Consider the following 22,371-nt stretch of genomic DNA (forward strand, 5'->3'; position numbering starts at 1 on the left):
TGTCCTGGGGAAGATCCCGTCTGGTCCCGGAGACTTATCCACCTTTATATTCTTCAAAAGTCTTAAAACTACACCTTTTGTAATCTCTATATTCCCCATATTTACCCAATTTGCTTTTTTTTATCTCACATCTCCCAATATCCTTCTCCTTAGTGAATACCGAAGAAAAGAAACTGTTCAATATCTCCCCCATTTCTCTAGGCTCCACACACAGTTTTCCGCTCTGATTTTCTAAGGGACCAATTTTGTCTCTAGCTTTCCTCTTACCATTAACATATTTGTAGAACTCTTTTGGATTAGTTTTCACCCTGCTTGCCATAGTTTCCTCGTACCTTCTTTTAGCTTTCCTAATTCCTCTCTTAAGATTCCTCTTACATTCAGTGTATCTTTCAAACATCTCCTTAACTCCATGCTTCTTATATCTAATGTACCCCTCCCTTTTTCTTCGAACCAAGTTTCCAATATTCTTTGAAAACCACGTCTCTCTCAAACCTTTTGCCCCTCCTTTTAACAGGTATCTTTATTTCTAAATAATATTCCATTTACATACAATTTGGCTGCTAATATGTATTCCAGAATCATAGAGAATATACAACAAAAGAGCAAGTTTTGTGTCATCCTCTCTCTCTGTTATCTGCATTTTGCTTCTTTGAGATTTGACAGTACAGGTACTCCCTGACTTGTGACCTATGCGACTTGCGTCCATCCGCACATCCACCCGAAAATCTGTTTAATAAATATAAAGAAAAAATGCCAAATTTACATGATTTATGTTGTATTTGGTAAACTATAACAGGGATAGAGGGCATACAAGAGCCAAAATGTACGTTCTTGTCGGTTGATGTCCCGGGGTCCATAGGCTGGGCATGATCATCTTAATTCCTGTGTGCATGCACGGTATGTGTATTGGGGTTCGGTTGTCGCATGAGTGACAGGTATGTGCTCTAACGATATTTAATTCATACCCTGACTCTCGCGCATGCACCAACCGAACTCCCAATATATATACTGTGCATGCGCACAGGAATTAAGATGGCTGCGCTCAGCCTAAGGACCTCGGGACATCGACCAACATACTATATGTATGCCCTGTATCCCTGAAATAGTTTGCCAAATACAACATAAACAGTGTAAGTTTTATATTTTTTAATAAATGTACACAATTCTGACATATGTCCATTGCAAGATACGACCGATCCCTCAGTCTGAATTATGGTCATCAGTCAGGGAGTACCTGTACAGTAATACATTGAAGTGTTGCTCAGCAATATAATGCATGTACAAAGATCTTCCTGGCTGCCCTTTAACGCAACCACCCTGCATTAATTTTTTAAACGCTACTTTGATTTTAAAGTTTACATTAAAGTTATATTTAAATGAATTGTGTCAGGGGCTTTAAACATATCTGTGTGCTGGTTCCTATCACAGTTACAGACCGACTAACATATGATCTTGCTGACTTCTATTTCTTTAATTGTCCATGGATTATGATTCAGAGCCTCCAGTATTGCAAAAGGCAAATTGAAAACTAAACAATACCAATAGAGGCTACTAATTAAGATCACAGGGTTTTCTTAGGTTACTGAATGCTCTTGTCATTGTCTAACTTTGTTTATTGACTAAAGTCAGCTAATTCTTGTACTCTCTGATAGCCAGGGCACAGCAGTACTGAATGCAGGGATACTGTTCCTTCTGATATTTCTCAACCTGTATGTGATTGGGAGACAGGGACGACTGAAAAAGGGAGAGGTCGTGGCCAGACTACAAGAAATCATCAAGAAACTGAATGGTGAATAAACAAATGTTTATTGATCTGGACCATCTTTCTGACAGGTTGAGGCTGGAGAACAAATCAGAGTAGAAAGAACTCTGCCCTAAACCTGCTATCCCCAGGTCTTTCCACCACTTCTGTGTCTGATCATCTAACTGTCAAGGCCCTAATCTTTCAAATGTTACTCTAATTACTTCTAACATGCTAGCTTCCACAGCTCGGGCATATCTTCCCAGAGATTCAGCATTCTCTGCAAGAGGAAATTTCTACATGGTTTTAAATGGCCAGTGCTTGTCTTGAAACTGTGTCTTGAATTCTGTAGTTCACTTTGAGTGAATATTCATGCTAAATCATGAACTTAAAGTAATACATTAAATCATAAAGGCAGTATTTGTGGTGAGAGAAAGTTCTGATCTCTGGTAGTTGAACTTCCATCAGAAATGGAAAATATAAAGAAATAAATTAAGCAATTTAAGCAAGTGAAGAATTGGAATGGCCGTATGAGGCAGGAAAAGAACAAAAAAGTCTTTTGAATTCCCGAGCTTATCTTTCCCTTTCTGCCACCCAAATTTTTACTGGTTCTGCAGTGGCAGGGAGAAAAGGCCCTGGTGGGTAAGACTGCCCTGAGGAGTAAAATCCTACTGTGTTTAACTTTGAACATGACATGGGAGTGCTTGAACTTCAAATTTCTGTTTCAAAAATAAAATGTTATTTTATTTTGTTTGGAGTTGAAAACTTTTCTCTTCATGCCCAAGTTAAGAATGGGATACGTGCTGATTTCGGACAATCTGTGATTCATACATTCCATCTTTATGTCATCCCACCCCCAACCCATCACTAATTTGTCTATCATTCATTTGGACATTGCTTCACTGGCCAAGAAGACAGATTTCAATATATTGATAAGCAATATGGAGGTCATGATGGATTGGAAACTGATAGTAAACATATAAAATCAATGGTCACGTGCCTCTGTGTTGGTAGAAAGTTTCTTGTTATTCTTGCCGCTTGTAATTTTGTGTACTTCATCAGATCTCCCTTCATTTTCTGCCCTTCAAAATGTATCACCAAATACTTGTCAGGATTAAATTTCATCTGCCATTGCAATGACATTGTTCTACCCATTTTATTAACTCTTTCCTAGAAACTGACTTTCTATTGAAACTCTTTTGCATCCCTCTTTTGTCAATCTTTGGAAGTAATCACAGATTACACCCTTAGAGGGCCTACTTTTTAATCTATTTTAGATCCCCCCTTTGAATGTACTTGTGATATCCTTGACTCTCACACCAAGAGGCACATGCTCCTGGATGTGTGTATGCAACTGCAGAAATAACTGTCCAGTCCCATTACATTCAAGTCTTCTTGACGAATATCCTAAGCCAGACATGGTGCTGTGGTCTTGCTTCTGGCGGGATTCCCCAAAGGTGCATTCAACACACCCATTTTCCAACACCTGAGAAAGATTTTCTCCAATCACCTCCTTACCTTGTGGTGGTCCACTTTCTTGATGACCCCCAGCTATCCAGGTTAAGAACATGCTATCAATTTAATCCATAGCCTCCTGGATGTACTGTGATGCCAAAAGCAAAGTTTAAACTAGAACCAATTGAACATTATAATACATATTGTTCAATACAAGCAACTTTTATGAATGATCAATTTAATGTGATTTTTTAATTTTAATTAAACTTCAACCCTGGTATGTTTTGAAAGGTGGGAGGAAACTATACCACCCAGAGGAAAATCACAGGGAAACCCACCAGACAAACCCCAGTTGCTGGCTCTGTAACAGTGTTGTGCTAATGGCTACGCTAATCGTGCCGCCCCCCCCCACCCCCGTCATCCGTCATAACATAATGAAGTATAAAATTTCCGTTTTTAATTGCATGATTTACTTTAATTGCTAATTTATGTTTTGTTCAATGTTTGCAGAAACCCTTGTGGGTAATGGGGATTTGAAATGGGAGAATGCATCATACCCAGACCTCTTTATGCCATCTGCTCCATCCTGGTCACTCCACTGGGCCTATAGAGATGGGCGTCTGGTCAATCTTCCTGTCTCTTTATTAGTGGAAGGTGATATCATAGCACTTAGACCAGGCCAAGAATCCTTTGCCTCTTTGAGAGGCATTAAGGTAAATTTAGCTTCTAATTCTTTTTAATTAAATCTGGCCAGCAGCCGCAATTGAAAAGAAAAGTTGTACAAAGTTACGGATAATGATAATTCTGTTTCCCCTCAAAGAGATGATGTCAGGGAAAATTGCTATAAAATGGATTGACATTAGCAACGAGGATTCTGCTAATCTGGCAAGTAAGAAAAGGATGATCATATTTCACATAGAGGGTCAGTGTCTATAAAGGCATACTTCACATGGGTTTTAAAAAGAACTAAAAACACACCAGAATGCTGGAGGAACTCAGCTGGTCTTTTCAGCATCCGTAAGAGAGAGATATATTGCCGATGTTTTGGTCTTGAGCACTTTTTCAAGGAATAAGCCTGAAGCAGGAAATCTCAGAAAGTCTCAGATTTCAGACGATGCTGGCTGGGGGAGGAATCCAGGCCAACAAAAGGTATTAGTTGGATACGATCAGGGATGAGGTAAGAATTTATCATGTTTATGCCAAAGGTGACAGAATGGGGATACACAGCTGGGGGAAGGTGGTGGGGGGGCGGGGTGGAGTTTAATGAAAGTCAGAGAAGTCGATATTAATACCATCCAGTTGGAGGGTGCCCAGTCAGAAGATGAGGTATTGTTCCTCCAATTTACGGGTGGGTTCAATCTGGCAGTGCTTGAGACCATGGGCAGGCATGTCTGCAGGGGAATGGAATGAGGAATTGAAATGGGTTAGATTAGTTTTAGGGGATTTTTTTCTTTCTTTTAGATAAGTGGAATTATGGGGTTTAATGATTATCCTGGATAAACTCCTTTTTTAGATTTTAACGGATAATGCAATATGTTATAATAGTATTTAACTGATTTATATGTATAATTATTTTAATAGACAGTTATATTTAATAATAAGGGATGGAATGAACATTTGTTTTTTAAAATTTTGTTATGTATATGTTATTTTTGTCTTGTTTTATTAATATCTTACATATGGATTGTCATGTTTAAACTCAATAAAAATATTTAAAAAAGAAATAAATGGGTGACCACTGGGCAGCGCAGAGAGCCAAGGTACTCAACAAAGCAATCTCCCAGTCTGCATCCAGTCTCTCCAATGTAGAGGAGCACTAGATGCAGTAGACGACCCCTGCAGATTCACAAGTGAAATGTTGCTTCATTTGGAAGGACTGTTTGGAGCCCTGAATGGTGGTGAGGGAGGAGGGGTGGGCGCAAGTGGAGCATCTGTAGTCACAAGATAGGTCCCAAGGGGTGATTGGCGGGGAGGGATTAGAGGACAAAAGGTACCATGCAGGATATTTGTGGCATATAACCATATAACTATTTACGGAGCGGAATCATTGAAGAGAATGTGAATTGTAACATGAGAGATAAAAGGCAAATCAGAGAATGAGGAAAAACGGAGAAAAGACACGAGGCTACAAATGGGTAAGATTTGACAAATCGAATATAATGAGGAAAAAAATGAAATTGTCTGTTTCAGGAAGAGGGAGAGTTGAAGCAGATTTAGGGTTTCATGGACCTATGTTAGAACCATTTTTAATATGTGTGAATAATCTGGATTTGGGGCAATGTAGACCTTCTGGGCATCGTTTAGTTAGACTTCTATCGATATTTCTGTTGCTGAGTGAAATATAAGCGTGTGATGTAGGCAATTGGGAGGTAATAGGAAACAGTTGATATACAGTACAACTCCGATTTTCTGAAAGGGTCGAGACCGGGCCCATTTTGGATAAATATTTTTTTCGGAGAACCAGTCATTTGTTTAAAAACAGCCCAGTAGCAACTGCAAATCATTTGAAACCATGTTTAAACAACGACAAACAACAAGATAAGGTCTTTTCAACGTTACGCTCAAAGAAGAGGCATACACTACGGGAGTGAATTCAACACTGGTTTATTATGCTCGCAGCTCTGCTTCTAAAGGGCTCAGAAGCCCATCTCTGACGTCGTAATGCCACCCGACTGGTGGCATTACAATTCGCTTCCTGTGATTGGTCATTTAGTACTACCTGAGGAGCGGCCAACGAGCCCCTCTCATCCCCGGGTGTAGTTGTTTCCCTAGCTCCACCCAATTGGCTGCTGCTGGCCAACCCATCGGAGTGGGGTGCTGCAGAGTTGAACGCCGACCTCAAAGTGCGTAGCCCGTCTCGGCTGGCTGTGCAGGCCGCAGGCTCCCGATGTCGGATCCCTGCTTTGGGCGTGGCGTGTTCGGCGGCCCGCTACAAGTTTGACCGATTTTAAAATAATGTAAATTGAGTCATTACTTAAACATTGTCATTAGAATCTCTAGAGATCACCCTATTCCAGATTAAAGTGAATAAAATACAGAGAAAAATGTCAAACAGAAGTGAATATTGCTCCCTGAAGGCAAAGAAATAGGTTGGCTAATATAACAGCTGTTGGCAATATCGATAACTTTCTATTGTACTGGATGTGGGTTGGATGAACTTATCCTAATGACCATCTGTCACTTTTGCTGCATCCTTCTTTGCTTGAAACAGGATGATGAGCACATAGTATTGGAGCCTGGTGATTTGTTTCCACCTTTTTCTCCCCCACCGACACCTAGAGGAAAAGGAAAGAAGGGGCCTGAAGCTCCTCAACAGCACAGGCTCTTCAGAGTTGTGAGGACTCCAGTTCTTGAAAATGTTAGGTATGCAAAGCCAATTGTTTCTTGTGTGTCTTTTAAACTGTTGATTCTTAATGCAGGAGTATTAGTGAGGCATGATAAAAGTAAGTCTCAAGCAACCAGAAAATACACTTGGCCGGCATCTACCACTCCCCATACCAGGATAACTGGATAATGAATAATGTGAACCGAGCAATGGATTGTTTAGTTAATAGTGCATGGGACTGAAGTTGCTTTGAGCCGATTGTGCTGAACTGGCCTGTTCTGTGCTGTAAGTGGTTATATATAGTTATTCTGGCCTTTGTTTGATTTGAATCATTTTAGACGATCTTTGTTGTCGCTATCGATGTGTGATCTCTTGTATAGGTAAGCAACTAGATCTAAAGGGGAAATTGATAGGCGTGTGAGAGAATAAGTTGAAGGGATGTAAGGAAAGGAAGAGAATGGGACTGATGAGTTTACCGTACTGGAAGCTGATACAGCCCCGATGTATCGACCTGTGTGTCATTTTCATTGTTCAGGCATCACAGCTGTTGTGTTTTGTTTCTCAGGCAGAGTTTAGACCTGGCACTATCTCGTCCTGTCACCGCACTTGATAATGAGCGCTATACTGTGCAATTAGCGATGGAGAAATACACTGTTCCTTGCCTTCTGGTAAGTTGCTTTCATGTCAGTTTTCAATACTGAGCTGCTTTTTGTGTTATACAAAAATGGCTTAAACAGTGGAGAACTCATTCATCAACTGGTAGTAGCGAAGCGCTGTGAGAAGCAGTGTTTTTCGTCATGTTGCTCTCATTTGCTACCTGTTTGTCACCAAGATATTCCTTTGCATCCCTAAGGCGAGGAAAATTTAAAATTCCATGTTCCCACACCTAAATTCCATGTTTTTTTTATTGCACATGGTTTGGTGTATAACTCCAAATGGATAATTTGAATCCTAGAAGACATGTTTGCTTATTTCATAGAAAACTCTGTTTCAAATGTATATTGAATCCCTCCAAATATTTGTTCTTTATTTCATCAAATCTTGCTAAGGGATGGCACAATGGTGCAATGAGTGAAGCTGCTGCCTCGTAGCTCCAACACTTGGGTTCCCTTCCCTTCTGACCTCTAGTATAGTCTGTGTAGTTTGCATGTTCTCCCTGTAACTGCATGGCTTTCTACTGGTGTCCAACAATGTTTCAACAATTTGCTGGTCTGTAGGTTAATTGGGGTTAAATTACCCCAAGTAGGTGGGATTTAGGAGATTTAATGGGAATAGAAAGTGGATTGCAGGAAAATAAGTAGGGGCTGCACGGTTAGCATAGCCAGTGACTAGGGTTCAAATCCAGTGCAGTCTGTAAGGAGGTTGTATGCTCTCCCCGTGTCTGCATGGATTTCCTCCATGTGCTTCAGTTACCTCCCAACCTTCAAAAATGTACAGGGATTGTTGGTTAATTAGGTGGCATGGGGTTGTGGACAGAAGGGCCTGTTATCATGCAATATGTCCAAATTTAAAAAAAAATTCATGAATGGATTTGATGGTGGTTGTTCCAAGTCCTTGTATAAACACACCAATGGAGTGTCTTCTAGCCTTCATAAAAAGGGAAGATATATTGCAGACATTTCAGGCCTGAGCCCCTCAAGGAATAAGCTGCAGGAAATCTCAGAATTCAGACAATGCTGGTTAGGGTGAGGGAGGAATCCAGTCTGACAAAAGGTGTTAATTGGATACAATAAGGGGAGAGGTGAGAATTTATCATGTGTGTGTGAAGGGAGACAGGGAAGGGAGAGATAAAACTGGGGGAAGGGGATGGGGAAGAAGTGGGGGGGGGGGGGGTTCTTAGATTGGATGGGATAATTGGATGTTGTATCTTCTGTAATTGAGCAACTCTGCTATTTTTAATGTGAATCTGACCATCTGGAATGACACACAGCATCAGAGCTGAGGCAGATTCTGGCAATATACGTTATCCACCAAAATTTGGGAGTCTGGGCATAAAATGAAATTGGCACTGGGAGAATACTTTGCAAGCAGAGACAAGAAATCAGTTTGATTTTTGTTACAGTAATGATGAACAGCATTCCTTTTAAATTGGTCAGCCGGTCGGTATAGGCTGCGATACAGTGAGGAATTTGGAGTGGAGTAGCTGTTTGAAAATAAATTGTTAAGCGTATAGAACATAGAATGGAACACAGTACAGGCCCTTTGGCCCATAGTACTGTGCCAACATGTAAACCTACTCCATACAAATCTAATTTTTCCCTCCCTCACACCCATAACCTGCTATTTTTCTTACATCCATGTCCTATCTGAGAGTCTTTTGAATGTCCCTATTACACCTGCTCCACCACTGTGGATGACTCAGAAGCATTCCAGGCACCCTTTACTTGCAGTGTGAAAAATGTATCTCTGATATAAACTTTTCTCCACTCACCTTAAACCAGCATCTTCTGATATTTGCTTTTGTTGCCCTTGCAAAAAGGTGCTGGGCTAAGCCCCTCAAAATCTTGTACTGTATGCCAATGGGAGGGATTTAAAGAGGAGACCACTTTCTGTCCAAAAATGTTCCAAGTCGGACCAAGGCAAGGCTACTCAATCTCTACTCCCATGCAAATTGAGGAAAAAGAAAGGATAAGGCATAAAGTGAGAAGATAATGACGCTTTAAGCACTCAGTACTGCAGAAAGCTGAGGGAGGCATCACGGGTCAATGGTGGAATTAAATAGATTCGTTTACGGAGTCCAGAGGACCCCAAAAACCAGCAACATTAGATATGCACCACAACACAGGGTCACTTAAACTCTTTCTTTGGCTTGGCTTCGCAGACAAAGATTTATGGAGAGGTAAATGTCCACGACAGCTGCAGGCTCGTTTGTGGCTGACAAGTCCGATGCGGGACAGGCAGACACGGTTGCAGGGGAAAATTGGTTGGTTGGGGTTGGGTGTTGGGTTTTTCCTCCTTTGTCTTTTCCTTAAACTAAAGTAGTTTTTAATAATAATTAAGCAAGAAAACAGAATTAAACTTTAACTTATTACTTAACCTACCTAACTACTCTAATACTAAGTGCGTGTGTGTGTAATGTATATTTAAGATTAGAAAAGTCCTTTGGATCACAGTCCAATCTCACTGGTTGCAGGCAATTCTTGTTCTATGCACAGAAGTTAGCATGAACAAAGTTCACCAGTCTTTGGTGTTTAACAGGCAAATGGTTACCACTCAGGAGGGTTCTTGCTGGTTTTCAGAGAGAGATTCCTTTTCCAGGACATCCGCAACTGATTCTTTCTCAATCAGTCTTGCTGACGAAACTTGCTCCCTCAGGGTTCTCCAGATGATCCTCTTTCTTTCAGGTCACCTTTCACACCGCCAGTCTTCTCCTTTGACCAGGCAGCCTTCTTTGCCAGCTTGTCCTTCTTGAACTGATTTCTGTAGCCTCTTTTAGGTGTTCAGAAGAAGATTAGGCTCCTGTAGGTGTGGCTAGCAGAGTTCAGCTAGCATGTTTAGGTGGCCACGAAATGGACAGCTTTCTGGCACCTAAACATGCCAGCTGACTGCTAGCCACCTAGCAGCAAAAGCCGGCTACTCTGGACAGGTGTCTAGTCCCGCCCACGCTGACTTCATGTTATAGCAGCAAACAACTCAGGCATGACTTGACTCGCGCTGCTGGTCTCTCCCCCTTCGCCCGCCCGACTCTCACTGCTGGTCTCCCCCCCACCTGCCTGACTCCCACTGCCAGTCTCCACCTGCCCAACTCCCGCTGCCGGTCTCTCTTTCCCCCCCCTCACCTGCCTGACTCCCGCTGCTGGTATCCCCCCCCCCCGACTCCCGCTGCTAGTCTCCCCCCTCCCCACCCACCCGACTCCCGCTGCCGGTCTCCCCCACCCGCCCGACTCCCACTGCCGGTCCCCCCTCAACCACCCAACTCCCGCTGCCGGTCTCCCTCTGGACGAAGGAGAGAACCTTGAAGCAGGAATAAAAGATGGTCTGACTAATCATTAATGGTGAGTAAAAATGCTCGTTGTCATATTTGTTTCAAGGCGGTAGGTTTTGGAATAAATGTTTTTGTGACATTACACCTAAAATCTGCGGTATTAAAGTATAAGCACAATGCTGGAGAAACTCCCAGGTCAGTTATGTAGCAAGATAAAGATACATATCCAACTTTTCAGATATGAGCCCTTCATAAAAGTATCCCCAAAACATTTGCTTTGCTGTGTTTCTCCAGCTGCCGGTCTCAGTAAACACAAGTAAAAGAACTGGCAGAGGGTGAGAGAGAAAGATAGGGCGTGATTTAAAAGATCAGCTAAAGTAAAGTAGAAGGAAACATGGAAAGGAGAGGTTTGTGATGTAGAGTTAGACCCGGAGAGGAGCAATTCAAAAGGACGTGAACTAGCTCTCAGAAGGGCATGAATGTAGAAGGAGGGAGCAAGTGATGGACAGGGAGACCGTCATGACTTGAAGCACAATTACATGACAGACACAGACAGGGGCAGAAAAGTAAAAGGGGGGAGGGGAGCAGAGAGGGAGAATGGGGCAGAGAAAAATGGACGACTGGGGGCGAAGGGACAGAGATAGAAAGACAAATACGCACACTGGCTCTGAGATTACTCGACAGAATGGCGTGGAAACAAGAGAAAGAGGCGAGCGAAGAAGAGCAAAGGAGAGAAGCCGGGGAAGGAGGGAGGGGAGGGGAGAATAAAGTTTCACAACCCAAGTTGACGCTTGATGCATCCCTGGAGAAAAGGGATGAAGAGAGGGAAGGACAAGAATCAAGGAAGACTGGGACAGCAAGGGAAAGAAACGTGTCAGAGACAGCGAGACATTCCCACGGGGAATAAAGAAATAAAGAATAAAGAAAGACATTGGAAAGCTATCAGCTGCCACAAGGTAAAGCCTATTGACTGCCGACGCATCGCCCCTGTCACGTTCACACTCCCACCTCGGGCACTATCTGCCCCCTTCAGTCCCGACTTCCAGGCACCTGTACCATATCCTCTCTCCTCCTTCCCCAACCTCCCGGCACTTCACCTGCACCATTCGCCTCCCTCTCCAACCCCAGACGCCTCATCTGCTGCCGGTTGCTGCCTCAGGCACTCTTGACAGTTCGTGGCATATCGCTGCCGGTCTCAGGAGTCAATGACTGATGACATCAGCATGACGTTATCAGCCCGCCCCCTGGCAGCCCAGGCCCCTTTCAGCTGCCACAGACTGAGACTCGAAGCAGGATATTATACCTCCTAGAGGAGGGTTAAGTAAGTAGACCTCCTGGCTGACTTTTCCGGTTTCAAATGGCCATCCGATAGCTGCACAGGAGTATAATGTGCGGCTTTACAATCAGGTAGTGTGGCCATCTGAAAGCGGCTTGTGACTCCTTCTCTCTCACTCTCACCCTTTCTGAGAGCAAAGCTATTCTGACTTGCCTGCAAAGATCACATGCTCTCCCAGGCCAGCTGCTGAATGTTGCTACTTTGTTGCCTTCTGCAAAAAGCATTCTGCAAAAGTCCTGCAAATATTCTGTGTTTTAAAATGTGTGTGTGGAAGCTGCTTCAACAATTTCTCCCAAAAAACCCAAAGATCTTTCTCCTAAGTAACATAAAAAACAAAGAATTTGGACTTGATTTGGATGGTGCACAAAAAAGATTTGTTAAGATAGCTCTAGCCGTAGCAAAAAAATGTATTATGTCAACCTGGAAATTGGAAGATAATTTGAAAATACAACAATGGTATATAGAAATGAATAAATGTATTCCATTAGAAAAAATAACATATAATTTAAGAAATAATATTACAATATTTGAACAAATATGGGAGCCATACATGAAACACAATAGAGAAAACCTACCGGGGACATCTACCACCTAAAATGACAGAAGGTGAAGAGAATGAAAAGAATTGACTCAGTGGAATTTCTTGTTTATTTTTATTGAGTGACAACATTGTTTGACGGGTTTAATGTACCTTAGATTCTGAACTTTAAATTAATGGGAGGGGAGGTAGGGAGGGTGGGATGGGAAGAGGGAGGGGGGGAAGAAAACGACACTGTATATATTTGAAAAAGAAAATGTATGTATCTTGATCAATGTGGTTTATAGTGTGAAAAATAAAAAAAATTTTTAAAAACAATTCCTCCCAAACCACCTCTGGATACTCTCGCAATTCATTGCAAGCTTGAATTTTAGTTTATGCGTTAAATTGCTTTGAGTAGAAAATGTTTAAAATGAGTTTCTCATTTGTAATGATTATTAATGACAAATTCCTTTAATGTTTTAGGATAATGTGGCAGACAAACTATCAAATTAATTGAGTTGGAAACTTTGCACATGAATTCCAAAACTAGAGACTATTATACTGAGAAATTCAGGGGAAGTTTGTGTACAGAAAGTTTAGAATTTCGAACTCACTGTCATGCAGAGTAATTAAGATATCTGGTGTAGATCTGCAGATGGAGAAGCTGAGAAAATGAGAGAGGGAATTGAGCATAATGTTTAAATTAAGTTAAATGTAGTGTTTGTACAGGGCAGAAAAACATCATAGACCAGTTTTGATGGTGTGAATTTTCACACTGTTAAATAACTGTCAAATGTCAGTGTTGGCTGTGTCTCACTTAGTAGCAGGATTGTTTTCGGATCAGAATGTTGTGGATTCTGTACTTGCTGTAAAAACCAATATGTGTTTCGGCACAACCCGTTGGTCCCTGCGGGCGTCGGTGGCGTCCCGAAGATTAGCAGGCCACACTCGTCCATGTTGACTGCTGGGTGCGGGTTCCGGCAGGCGTTTGTGTGATGGCCAGCACCGTGGCGGTGCCAGAGGAGCATGGTGGTGGTTGGCTCAGTGCCTGCAGCGAGTGGTTGGAGTCGGGAGCCAGGGCGTTCAAAGGAGCATTCGTGGCAGTTTTGGGCATGCTGAAAAGATGGTTCGCTAGGGCGTGTCTACAGTATGGAATTTCAAATTCTGTTTGAACAATTTCTGTTGCCTGTCTAAGCATATTTAAGTATCATTTCAGCATTGTTTATGCCTCATTAACTTTTATATGAATATTTTGGTGTTAAGAATCTACTATATAGATTATCAGGAAAGAAGGTTACAAATTTTGTGTGTTAATAATAAAAAAAAATGACTGAACTTGTACTGGAAATTATTGAAAATGTATTGCAGACCCCTAACTTGGCCTTCAAGCAACTATCTAAGTGAATAGCAAGGAAATAGCTGCACTTACATCAGAAAGTACAAGTCAGCTCACCAGTGAAGACTTGAGGAAATGCGGCATTTGCAGACATGCCTCCTTTTGGACACAACACATGGGGCGGCACGTTTAGCGAAGCCGTTAGCACAATGCTGTTATAGCACCAGAGACCAGAGTTTGAATCTGGCAACATCTGTAAGGAGTTTGCATGTTCTTTCCATGGGTTTTTCCCGGGTGCTCCAGTTACCTCCCATGCTCTAAAGATGTATGGGGTTAGTAGGTTAATTGACTGTATTTGTGTGGCACAGGCTCGTGGGTTGGATGGGCGCGTTACTGTGCTCTTATGCCTAAATTTAAAGTTAAAATTTATGCGTACAAGAGACAATTTCTTGATCTTGTAATGTTATCTGCTAAGGGAGCATGCAAAATTTAATTTTAAATTTAATTAGAGATACATCACGGTAACAAGGCTCTTCCGGTCCACGTATTTGGATGTCCAAATACACCATTTAACCTATAGACCATTTACATTTTATTCAGAGGCTAGGTGGAAACCAGAGCACCTGGAGATGGCACTGGATTCAAACCCAACTGCTGGTTCTGTAATATCATTGTGCTAGCTGCTGCACCAACTGTGTCATCCTCCTCAATATTTATTTTTTGGTCAACAATCCATAAACACTTTATTTGGCCTTAATCATTTTCTTTTTAGGGAGTTTATGCAAAAGTAAATTCGCTGTAAACTGTATTGTGCTTTCGGTTGTTTTGAAAGAAACAATAAAGGTGCTATGTAAATGGAAATTATTTTTTTATTAATCCATATTGGTCTGAAGTAGGTGTCCCTGTGTCTTTCTCAAAGCACTTATGTCATTGCACTAACTGCTATGGAAGTGAGAATGCTGAACGACCTGAGGAACTGCTCAGAGACTCTCATATTCACAAAATAATTTATTTATTTATTTGTATATATGAATACTGGTCTTTCATACGTATTGTACGTGTGTTATGTCTGTTAGCTGCATGTTTTGCACTGAGGACCAGAGAACACTACCTCATCAGGTTGTACTTGTGCAATCAGATGATAATAAATTGCAGTGCACCAGTGATGGGGTCGGGGGATGCTCCAGTTTCCTCTGTTACGAGCCCAAAGGACCCCAAAACCCAGCAGCAATAGACATTTACCAAGACAAGTAGTTTTTAAAACAAAAATTGTTTTTAATCAACTTTAAACATGAAAATAGAATCAAACTTTAACTTATCTCTATACTTACCTAACCCAAATTAACCCCCTTCTAATTCTAAGTGCACGTGTATGTAATGTGTGTGTAAATTTAAGAAAAATTCTTTGGTACACAGATCAATCTCGCTTCTCCTTCTTCCAAGTTCTCTGGATGCAGGCAATTTTTATACTGTGCACAGAATTTAACATGTATAAAGTTCACCAGGCTTTGGTGCTCGAGTGGTAAATGTTTACCACTCAGGAAGATACTTGTAGGGTTTGCAGAGAGAGATTTGTTGTTCCAGGATTTCCACAACTGAGGTACCACCATTAGTCACCTCAAGGTCTCGCTGATGAAACTTGCCCCATCAGGGTTTTCCAGATGGCAAGAGAAACATCAGATGGCACTTCCAGCCATCCACTGCTCTAGAGCTTTCTGTTTCCAACCAGCGCTTTCTGTTTCCAACCAGCTCTTTCTGGCTCGCACTGTTCAAGTTGCTTTCAGTGTCACACACATTAGCTGCGAGAGCTGATTGAACTTCTCTCTCTCTCTCTCTCTCTCTCTCTCTCCAACTGAGACTGCCAGAAAGCCCATGTGACTCTCTCACTTGCAAAAACCCCCACCTTCTTCATCAAACCACAGGAGTTCTCCTCTCTTGGTCAAGCTGTTGTTTTAGATAAACAAAACCCAAGAGTGACGTTTGGGAGCACTTTGGAGAAAGGTCAGAAGCCTTGTAGTTATCCAACCATCCAGCCTGTCTCCAATTCCAAACAATTGTCCATTCATTTCATGATGTCATTTCAATTAGCACTTACTTGTGAAATGTGCATTAAAGTCTCCAAAGATCCTGCAATGTTACTGAATATGAATTCTTCAGTCTTTCAAATAAGATCTGTTTTAAAATGTGCATATGTACCACTAATCTTACCAAATTCCCCCCTCCATTACACCTCCCACCATCCAAAACATGTAGGTTAATTGGTTGGTATGGATTTGTGGGCCGAAATGGCCTGCATATCTAAATTAAAAATTCAATTAAATTAAACTTGACACTGTATCCTTGGACATTAAGATCCCAATGATATCCATCCTTCAGCCACAACTCTGTGATGGCCACAACATCATACCCGCCAACCTATAGCTGTAATACAAGGTCATCCATGTTATTTCTTATGCTGCATGCATTTTAATCTTTTGCCCCGCATTTGTCACTTTTTTTGATTCTGTGTCCTTGTTGCATTGCAACTCATACCCATGGCTGCAATTTTGCCCTTTCTGTCTGTTCTTCCACAAAAACATGGTATCAGATCTCTCTACTTGTGCTTCAATCACTGTTCCACTGCCTCTTTATTTTGATTCCCACCCTCCCACATACCCCCCCCCCCATCTAGTTTAAACCCTCCCCCCAACAGCATCAGCAAACCTCCTTGCCAGGACATTCGTTCCCCATACGTTCAGGTGCATCCTATCCCACATGTACAGGTTACCCCTGCCCTAGAAAAGGTTCCAATGATCCAAGATCTTGAAATCCTGTACCATCTCATAAACCAAGCATTTGTCTGTGCTATCTTCCTGTTCTGACCTTCTCTAGCTCATGGCACTGGGGGTAATCCAGAGATTACCACCTTGGAGGACCTGCTTTTGAACCTATTTTATAACTCCCTAAACTTACTTTGCAGGACCTCTACCCACTCCTGCCTGTGTCATTGGTGTCAAAAAGTACCATGACCTCTGGCTGCTTTCTTCTTTCCCCTCTCTCCCACCCCCCGCCCACCCCCCACCAACTTTCCTCTTTAGAATATTCTGCAACTGGTCAGAGACATTGATGCAGCACATTATCCTGGAATCTGTTCTCTAACTGTTGAGTCCTTTATGATTTTTGCTCTGCCTGACCCCCCCCCCCCCACACACACACTCACACTCACTCTCTCTCTCTCTCTCTCTCTCTCTCTCTCGTCCATCACCCCCTTTGCCTCCAGAGTTCATCCTACCTATTCCAGTTCCCTAACAAGGTCTGTAAGGAGCTGCAGCTGGATGTACCTCTTGCCACATCCTGCAATTGGATCATCCCACCAATCACTACTCTCCTTCACTTGTAACCTCTCCTGAAACAAAGTGCATGTCCTGAGCGAACCTCACTAGTTGCCAACTCCTGGCTCTGCTCTGCTCCACTTCACTTTTAAATTCCTCTGAAACTCCTTATACTCACCAGTGTGCAAATCCTGATTTTGGTACACATTGACTCTTGGAAGACGAAATCTAGTGTTGGAGATTGGCATTCTGCTGTTGTTCAGGAGTCAAGTTAGGCTGGATGTAAGTATCAATGCTAGTTGCATTTTGCTGGAAAATGCATTTAAAACTGCGGTGATATAATGAGGCTTGTGTCATGGTGTTTCACTGAAATTGTCTGGTGAAGTTTCATCAAACAGGAAAATTTATCGCCCTGTTTGCGATCATGCTTTTAAAAAAAATCACTTGGATCTGGCCAAAGAATCGGGTAATTTCTGTTGGAGAGCTCCTGCTGTGTTGTATGATGAAGGACCTAGTAATTATCACAGTAAATACATAAAATTGCTGGAGGAACTCAGCAGTCCCACACTATCCATAGGAGGCAAAGATATATAACCAATGTTTCAGGGTTGATGTCTTCATCAATATAGGAGCAAAGAGCTCCTATATTAAATTAAAAAGGTAGGGGGAAGAGGGAAGAAGGGGCAGGGGGAGGAGCACAGGCCATCAGCCATAGGTGGGAGGCAGGAGAGAAAAGATGAGAATTGTTCCGGGGAGGGGAAGCTCTTGTTTCACTGTTGATCATCACAATTCTGTTGTTTGCAGGTTGCATTTTTGATGACAAACTCGGTGCGATTTGCCCTTGGTGCTCCTGGAATCGGCAGCTGGAAATTTACCTTCTTCCAACTGCAGGTAATCTTAACAATAGTACAACCTAGGTAATCCTAATATCGCCCAGCAAATCATCACATTATTTACTGGACTCTTATTTCAATGGGTTACTCATTAAGCCTATCTCAGAGGCTGATGGATTCCCTGTCTTCGCTGGGTCTGAACACTCCTCTCTGCAACATCCTGTCCAACTTCATGACCAAAAGACCACGGTCAATCTGAGTTGGGAACAAAACCTCAAATCCCATCATGTTGAGCCATGGCACACGGCAGGGCTGTGGGCTCAGCCCGCTACTGTTCATGCTGCTGACTTAGAACTGCACTGCCAGATTCAATACTAATAGAATCATCAAGTTTGCGGGTGACACAATGGTAGATGGATTCAATGGCAAGTGGTGTGAATAACTACCTGACGATCAGTGTGAACAAGACAATGGAGATGATTGTGCACTTCAGGAGGATTAAGGTCGATCACTCTCTGCTGCACATCAATATCCCTGTCGTGAAGTGCACAAAGTTCCTTGGTGTGCTTGTAAAGGATGACGTATCCTGGACCCACAACATCTCCTCATGAGTCAGGAAGATGCAGCAGCGCCTGCACTTTCTTTGGAGGTTGAGGAGGGCGAAAGCTAAGGGGTTCATCTGGACAATTTTCTGCAGGAGCACAATTGCGAGTATCCTGTCAGGCTGCATCTTTGTGTAGTACAGTAGTTGGAAAGCTTTAGAATGGGTCATACAGAAGATCATCAAAACAGCCGAGAAGATCACTGACATCTCCTTTTCCTATAATGGTGACGTTCACCCGGAACGCTGGTTAAATAAGGCTCAAAGAATTATTGAGGATCTTTTCCATCAGAAAGGAGGAGAGGGAGCATCAAAATGAAGACAACCTGGCTGGAAAATAGCTTCTTCCCTCAGGCTGTGAGATTGATGAACTGTATCCTCTGAATTAATTCTCCCAAAATATTGGTGTATATTTATTTTAAATGAAACCTTTCTAGATAGGATTAGTACATGCTGTCTATTTGGTGTGTATGTGTGTACCGTGATTCAGTGAAACACTATTTCAACTGGTTTAGTGTGTACAGCCAGATGGCATGAACTTGAACTTGATGCCATGCTGCATTGAAAGACGTGACATCAATCATTAAGGCAAACTTTGAACCACGTGTCGGTAGATTGGGTTTATGGCATCATCATTTTGCGAGAATACCTCTTACGATGATCTGCTCACTTTTACTGGCAGATTAATTATATGAATTTATATTCTTAATTTTTGTAATATTATGAGCTTGTGTTCTGATCATCATTCCAAACTTTGAATGACAAGCCTGAGAGACAACATTGAGAATAGTCACTGACACCTGTCCATGCCCTCTTTTTAATGCTCATTTTCAACTTACACCAAAAAACGAACTGTTGAAGGAATTCACTGAGTCGCGCCGCATCCATGGAGGAAAACGGGACAGCCATTGCTTCAGGTCGAAACCTGCTTCGGGACTGAGACCAGGAATGATGTCTGTCTGTTTCCCTCCGTGGAGGGACCTGACCCTTTTTTTTTGCTCTAGATTCCAGCATTTGTAGTCTCTGATCTCCAAGTGATACCAAGTTCTTGATTTCAATTCTAATGCTGTATGGGTGTGTGCGTATTCAAGAAATAAATTCTACTTTGCAATGATTTAATTTTTCTGTCTAGGTGAATGGCATTCTACCTATTCTTCCCTTGTTTTTTCCTGTGGTGTGGGTGCTGGTCACAGCCTACGGAGAAGCCAGAGTTCTCGCACAATTCAGCAAGGCTCGTCCTATGGGTCTGGTAAGATCTTTCTCACCTAAAATTAAATAGGATAACAGCAGATTGGCCAGAAGCAAGGGAGGACAAAACTCTTGCTGATGTTCATTGTAACTGGATTTTTAATCACTGTTGCGGATGTAAATGTGTAGATTTGGATCTATTTTGTGACATTTTTGCTAAATTGATGAAGACAATTTAAGATCATTGTATTTGTGGGACGGAAATGTATCACTGAATCAGGCTGGCTGCACAGTCTTTCACAAGACTAAACAAGATTATTTTTTAAGGGTGTTATCTTGGTTTGACAATGCTCTTGGATCTGATGGGAGTGTATTTGAATGTTTATATAATTGGAGTTGCTACTTCTTTTGGTTGTGACAGGGTTGAATAATGTTCCCAGATGGCCAGTCAGAAATTTTGATGAATTTCAGGTAGTCTAAAAATAATTTTGGGAGATTCTTGTTTTATGACAATAATGAAGTACAGAAGCAGACCATTGGACCTCTAAATGCATGTTTAAAATGAGGACTTGGCAGCATCTTTGGAGAGAGAAAAGGTGACAATGACCTTTAGTCAAAATTGAGATAACCAAAAACCACTATTTTTGATGTTCTACATTCTTGAACAGTTCTGACTGGAGCTTACTGAAATTTTTCTTTCTGTGCAGTTGGCAAAATTTTCTGAGGATACGCTTAGCAGTTACACTGAAGTGATTTCTTCAAAGGTAAACACTTATAGTTGTATTAAATCCCATTTATCAGCCTTCCGTGTGTTTTTAGCGTGTATTCATCCAGTGCAGTTTTATATTTTTTCCCGTTGAGCGATGCATATGTTGGAGGGCTGAACGCAATGAGCTCGAGGAAGTCAGCAGGAATGCCGCTGGGGCATTTTTCATGGCAAAAGGTAGAACATTATATTCGTACAAGCCTCATGGTGTCACAAATGCAGAAATATCCCTTCCTCTCTCGGTTATTGGCATGCACCAGAAACCCTTCAGCAGATCCACCTTAGAAAGAAATTTAGCTTTCCCAATTTTGTCAATACAATCATCAATTCTGGGAATGGGACAAGCATCTGTTTTGGTTACTGCATTCACCTTTATTTAATTGGTACATAAGCTAACAGTTCTAGGTACCAGAACACAAGGAGAACTTCAATTTGTGTTCGAAGGTCTATTAATATAATTTTGCTACATGTATTCCACCTCTTGATCCATTATTTTACTCTTTTAAATTTCTATTCGTTAGGGGGGGGTGTTGTTTTATGGGACGAGTTTCTCCTCCATCCACATCATGACAAATCACCGTTCTTCAAAGCACATCTGGAAATAAATTTTAAAAGTAGTTGTTTCAATTGCTCCTCTTTGGGACTGGAGATAAACTAACTGATCATCCAGATTCTGCAAAATGGTTGAATTTGACAGCCGAAATGGAACAATGTTTTGTTTAAAGTGACCCTCACTAGAGTCAGCTCATACAGTACAGTCTCATGATCCATAGGTCCCTTAATCTGGTCAACAAACAGTACTTCTGGGAGAGGTTGTTCCTTACTAACACCTGAATCCTCAAAATATGGCTTCAACATGTTAGCCCTAAGTGAATTAAAGATTGTTGGGAAAAGAATTAACACTTTATCTCCCTTCTTAAAATCCATCACTCTAGCTTTCCTATCACACCAGGTTTTCATCTTTCCTTGATCTTCCTTCAAATTCTCTTGAGCTAATTCCCAGACTTTCTGCAACTGGTCTTTGAACTTACAAACATAATCCAATAAATATAACTGCGCATCCTCATTAACCCATTGTTTTGTCAACAATATTAAAGGTCCTCTAATTTGAGTTCAAAAGGACTGGTGTCTAATGACTTCTGTACAGACTCTCACTGCAAACAGAAACAAACTTCATCCCAATCCTTCTCATTATCACAGCAATAGGTCCTCAACATGGTCTGAGTGTCAAATGAAATCTTTCCAAGGTTCCTTGAGTTTCAGGATGATATGAAGATGATGTAATTTGTTTAGCTCCCAGTTTATAAATAATTTGTTGGAAAAGTCCTGACATAAAATTATTTCCTTGATATGATTGAATTTTATTAGGCAGTCCCACTAAAGAAAAGAATTTAACCAAAGCTTATGGACTTAGCTTTGATGTTCCTAAGTGGAATAGCTTCCGGAAACCTGGAAGATGCACATAACAGTTAACAAGTACTGATTTCCAGCTTTTGTCTTAGGCAACGGACCGACTCAGTCCACCATAACTCTAGAAAAGGGTTCTCCACAAACAGGTATAGATTGTAATGGTGCCTTTGGCGGCCCCTGATTAGGTTTAGCCACAAACTGACAAATATGACACATCCTGCAAAAAGTCACAACGTTCCTCCTTTAAACTAGGCCAATCAAAGTGTTGTGTTATTTTATCTTCAGTCTTCTTTACTCCAAAAAGACCACCCATGGGTGTGCTATGGGCCAAGTTTAAAGTGTCATTCTTAAATGCTTTAGGAACTACCTCCTGATGAATAATTGTCCATTCCTCATTAGCAGGAATATCCCTTGGTCTCCACGTTCTCATAAGCACACTATCTTTAAGATAATATCTTTGTCAAATCCTCCTCAGAAAAAAACCTTGCTTCTCACCTCAGCAAGATCAATATTTGTTTTCTGTTATCCTATCAATTCCTTCTGTGATAATGAAATATCCTTACTTCTGACAAATCCACACAATCTAAAAGCTGTTTTCTCTTTAGCAGTCAGGATGGATCACAA

General features: G+C 41.6%; 1 protein-coding gene across 11 annotated transcripts in view; it reads left to right on the forward strand.

The window, feature by feature from the left end:
• The window catches only part of tmem94 (transmembrane protein 94), a 216,987-nt gene that overhangs the window by 45,674 nt on the left and 148,942 nt on the right, over positions 1–22,371 (forward strand). For 10 of the 11 annotated variants that reach the window (XM_069929029.1, XM_069929023.1, XM_069929024.1 and 7 more), the window contains exons 4-10: positions 1,653–1,789; positions 3,707–3,909; positions 6,408–6,559; positions 7,087–7,189; positions 17,754–17,840; positions 19,516–19,632; positions 20,279–20,335. In XM_069929029.1, the coding sequence (XP_069785130.1) occupies positions 1,653–1,789; positions 3,707–3,909; positions 6,408–6,559; positions 7,087–7,189; positions 17,754–17,840; positions 19,516–19,632; positions 20,279–20,335 (856 nt within the window). Of the gene's footprint in view, positions 1–1,652; positions 1,790–3,706; positions 3,910–6,407; positions 6,560–7,086; positions 7,190–11,719; positions 11,768–17,753; positions 17,841–19,515; positions 19,633–20,278; positions 20,336–22,371 lie in introns of those variants that run through there. The other variant, XM_069929032.1, reaches the window with a different exon arrangement.

Source organism: Narcine bancroftii, chromosome 3 (assembly GCF_036971445.1).
Source record: "Narcine bancroftii isolate sNarBan1 chromosome 3, sNarBan1.hap1, whole genome shotgun sequence".
Classification (NCBI taxonomy): domain Eukaryota; kingdom Metazoa; phylum Chordata; class Chondrichthyes; order Torpediniformes; family Narcinidae; genus Narcine; species Narcine bancroftii.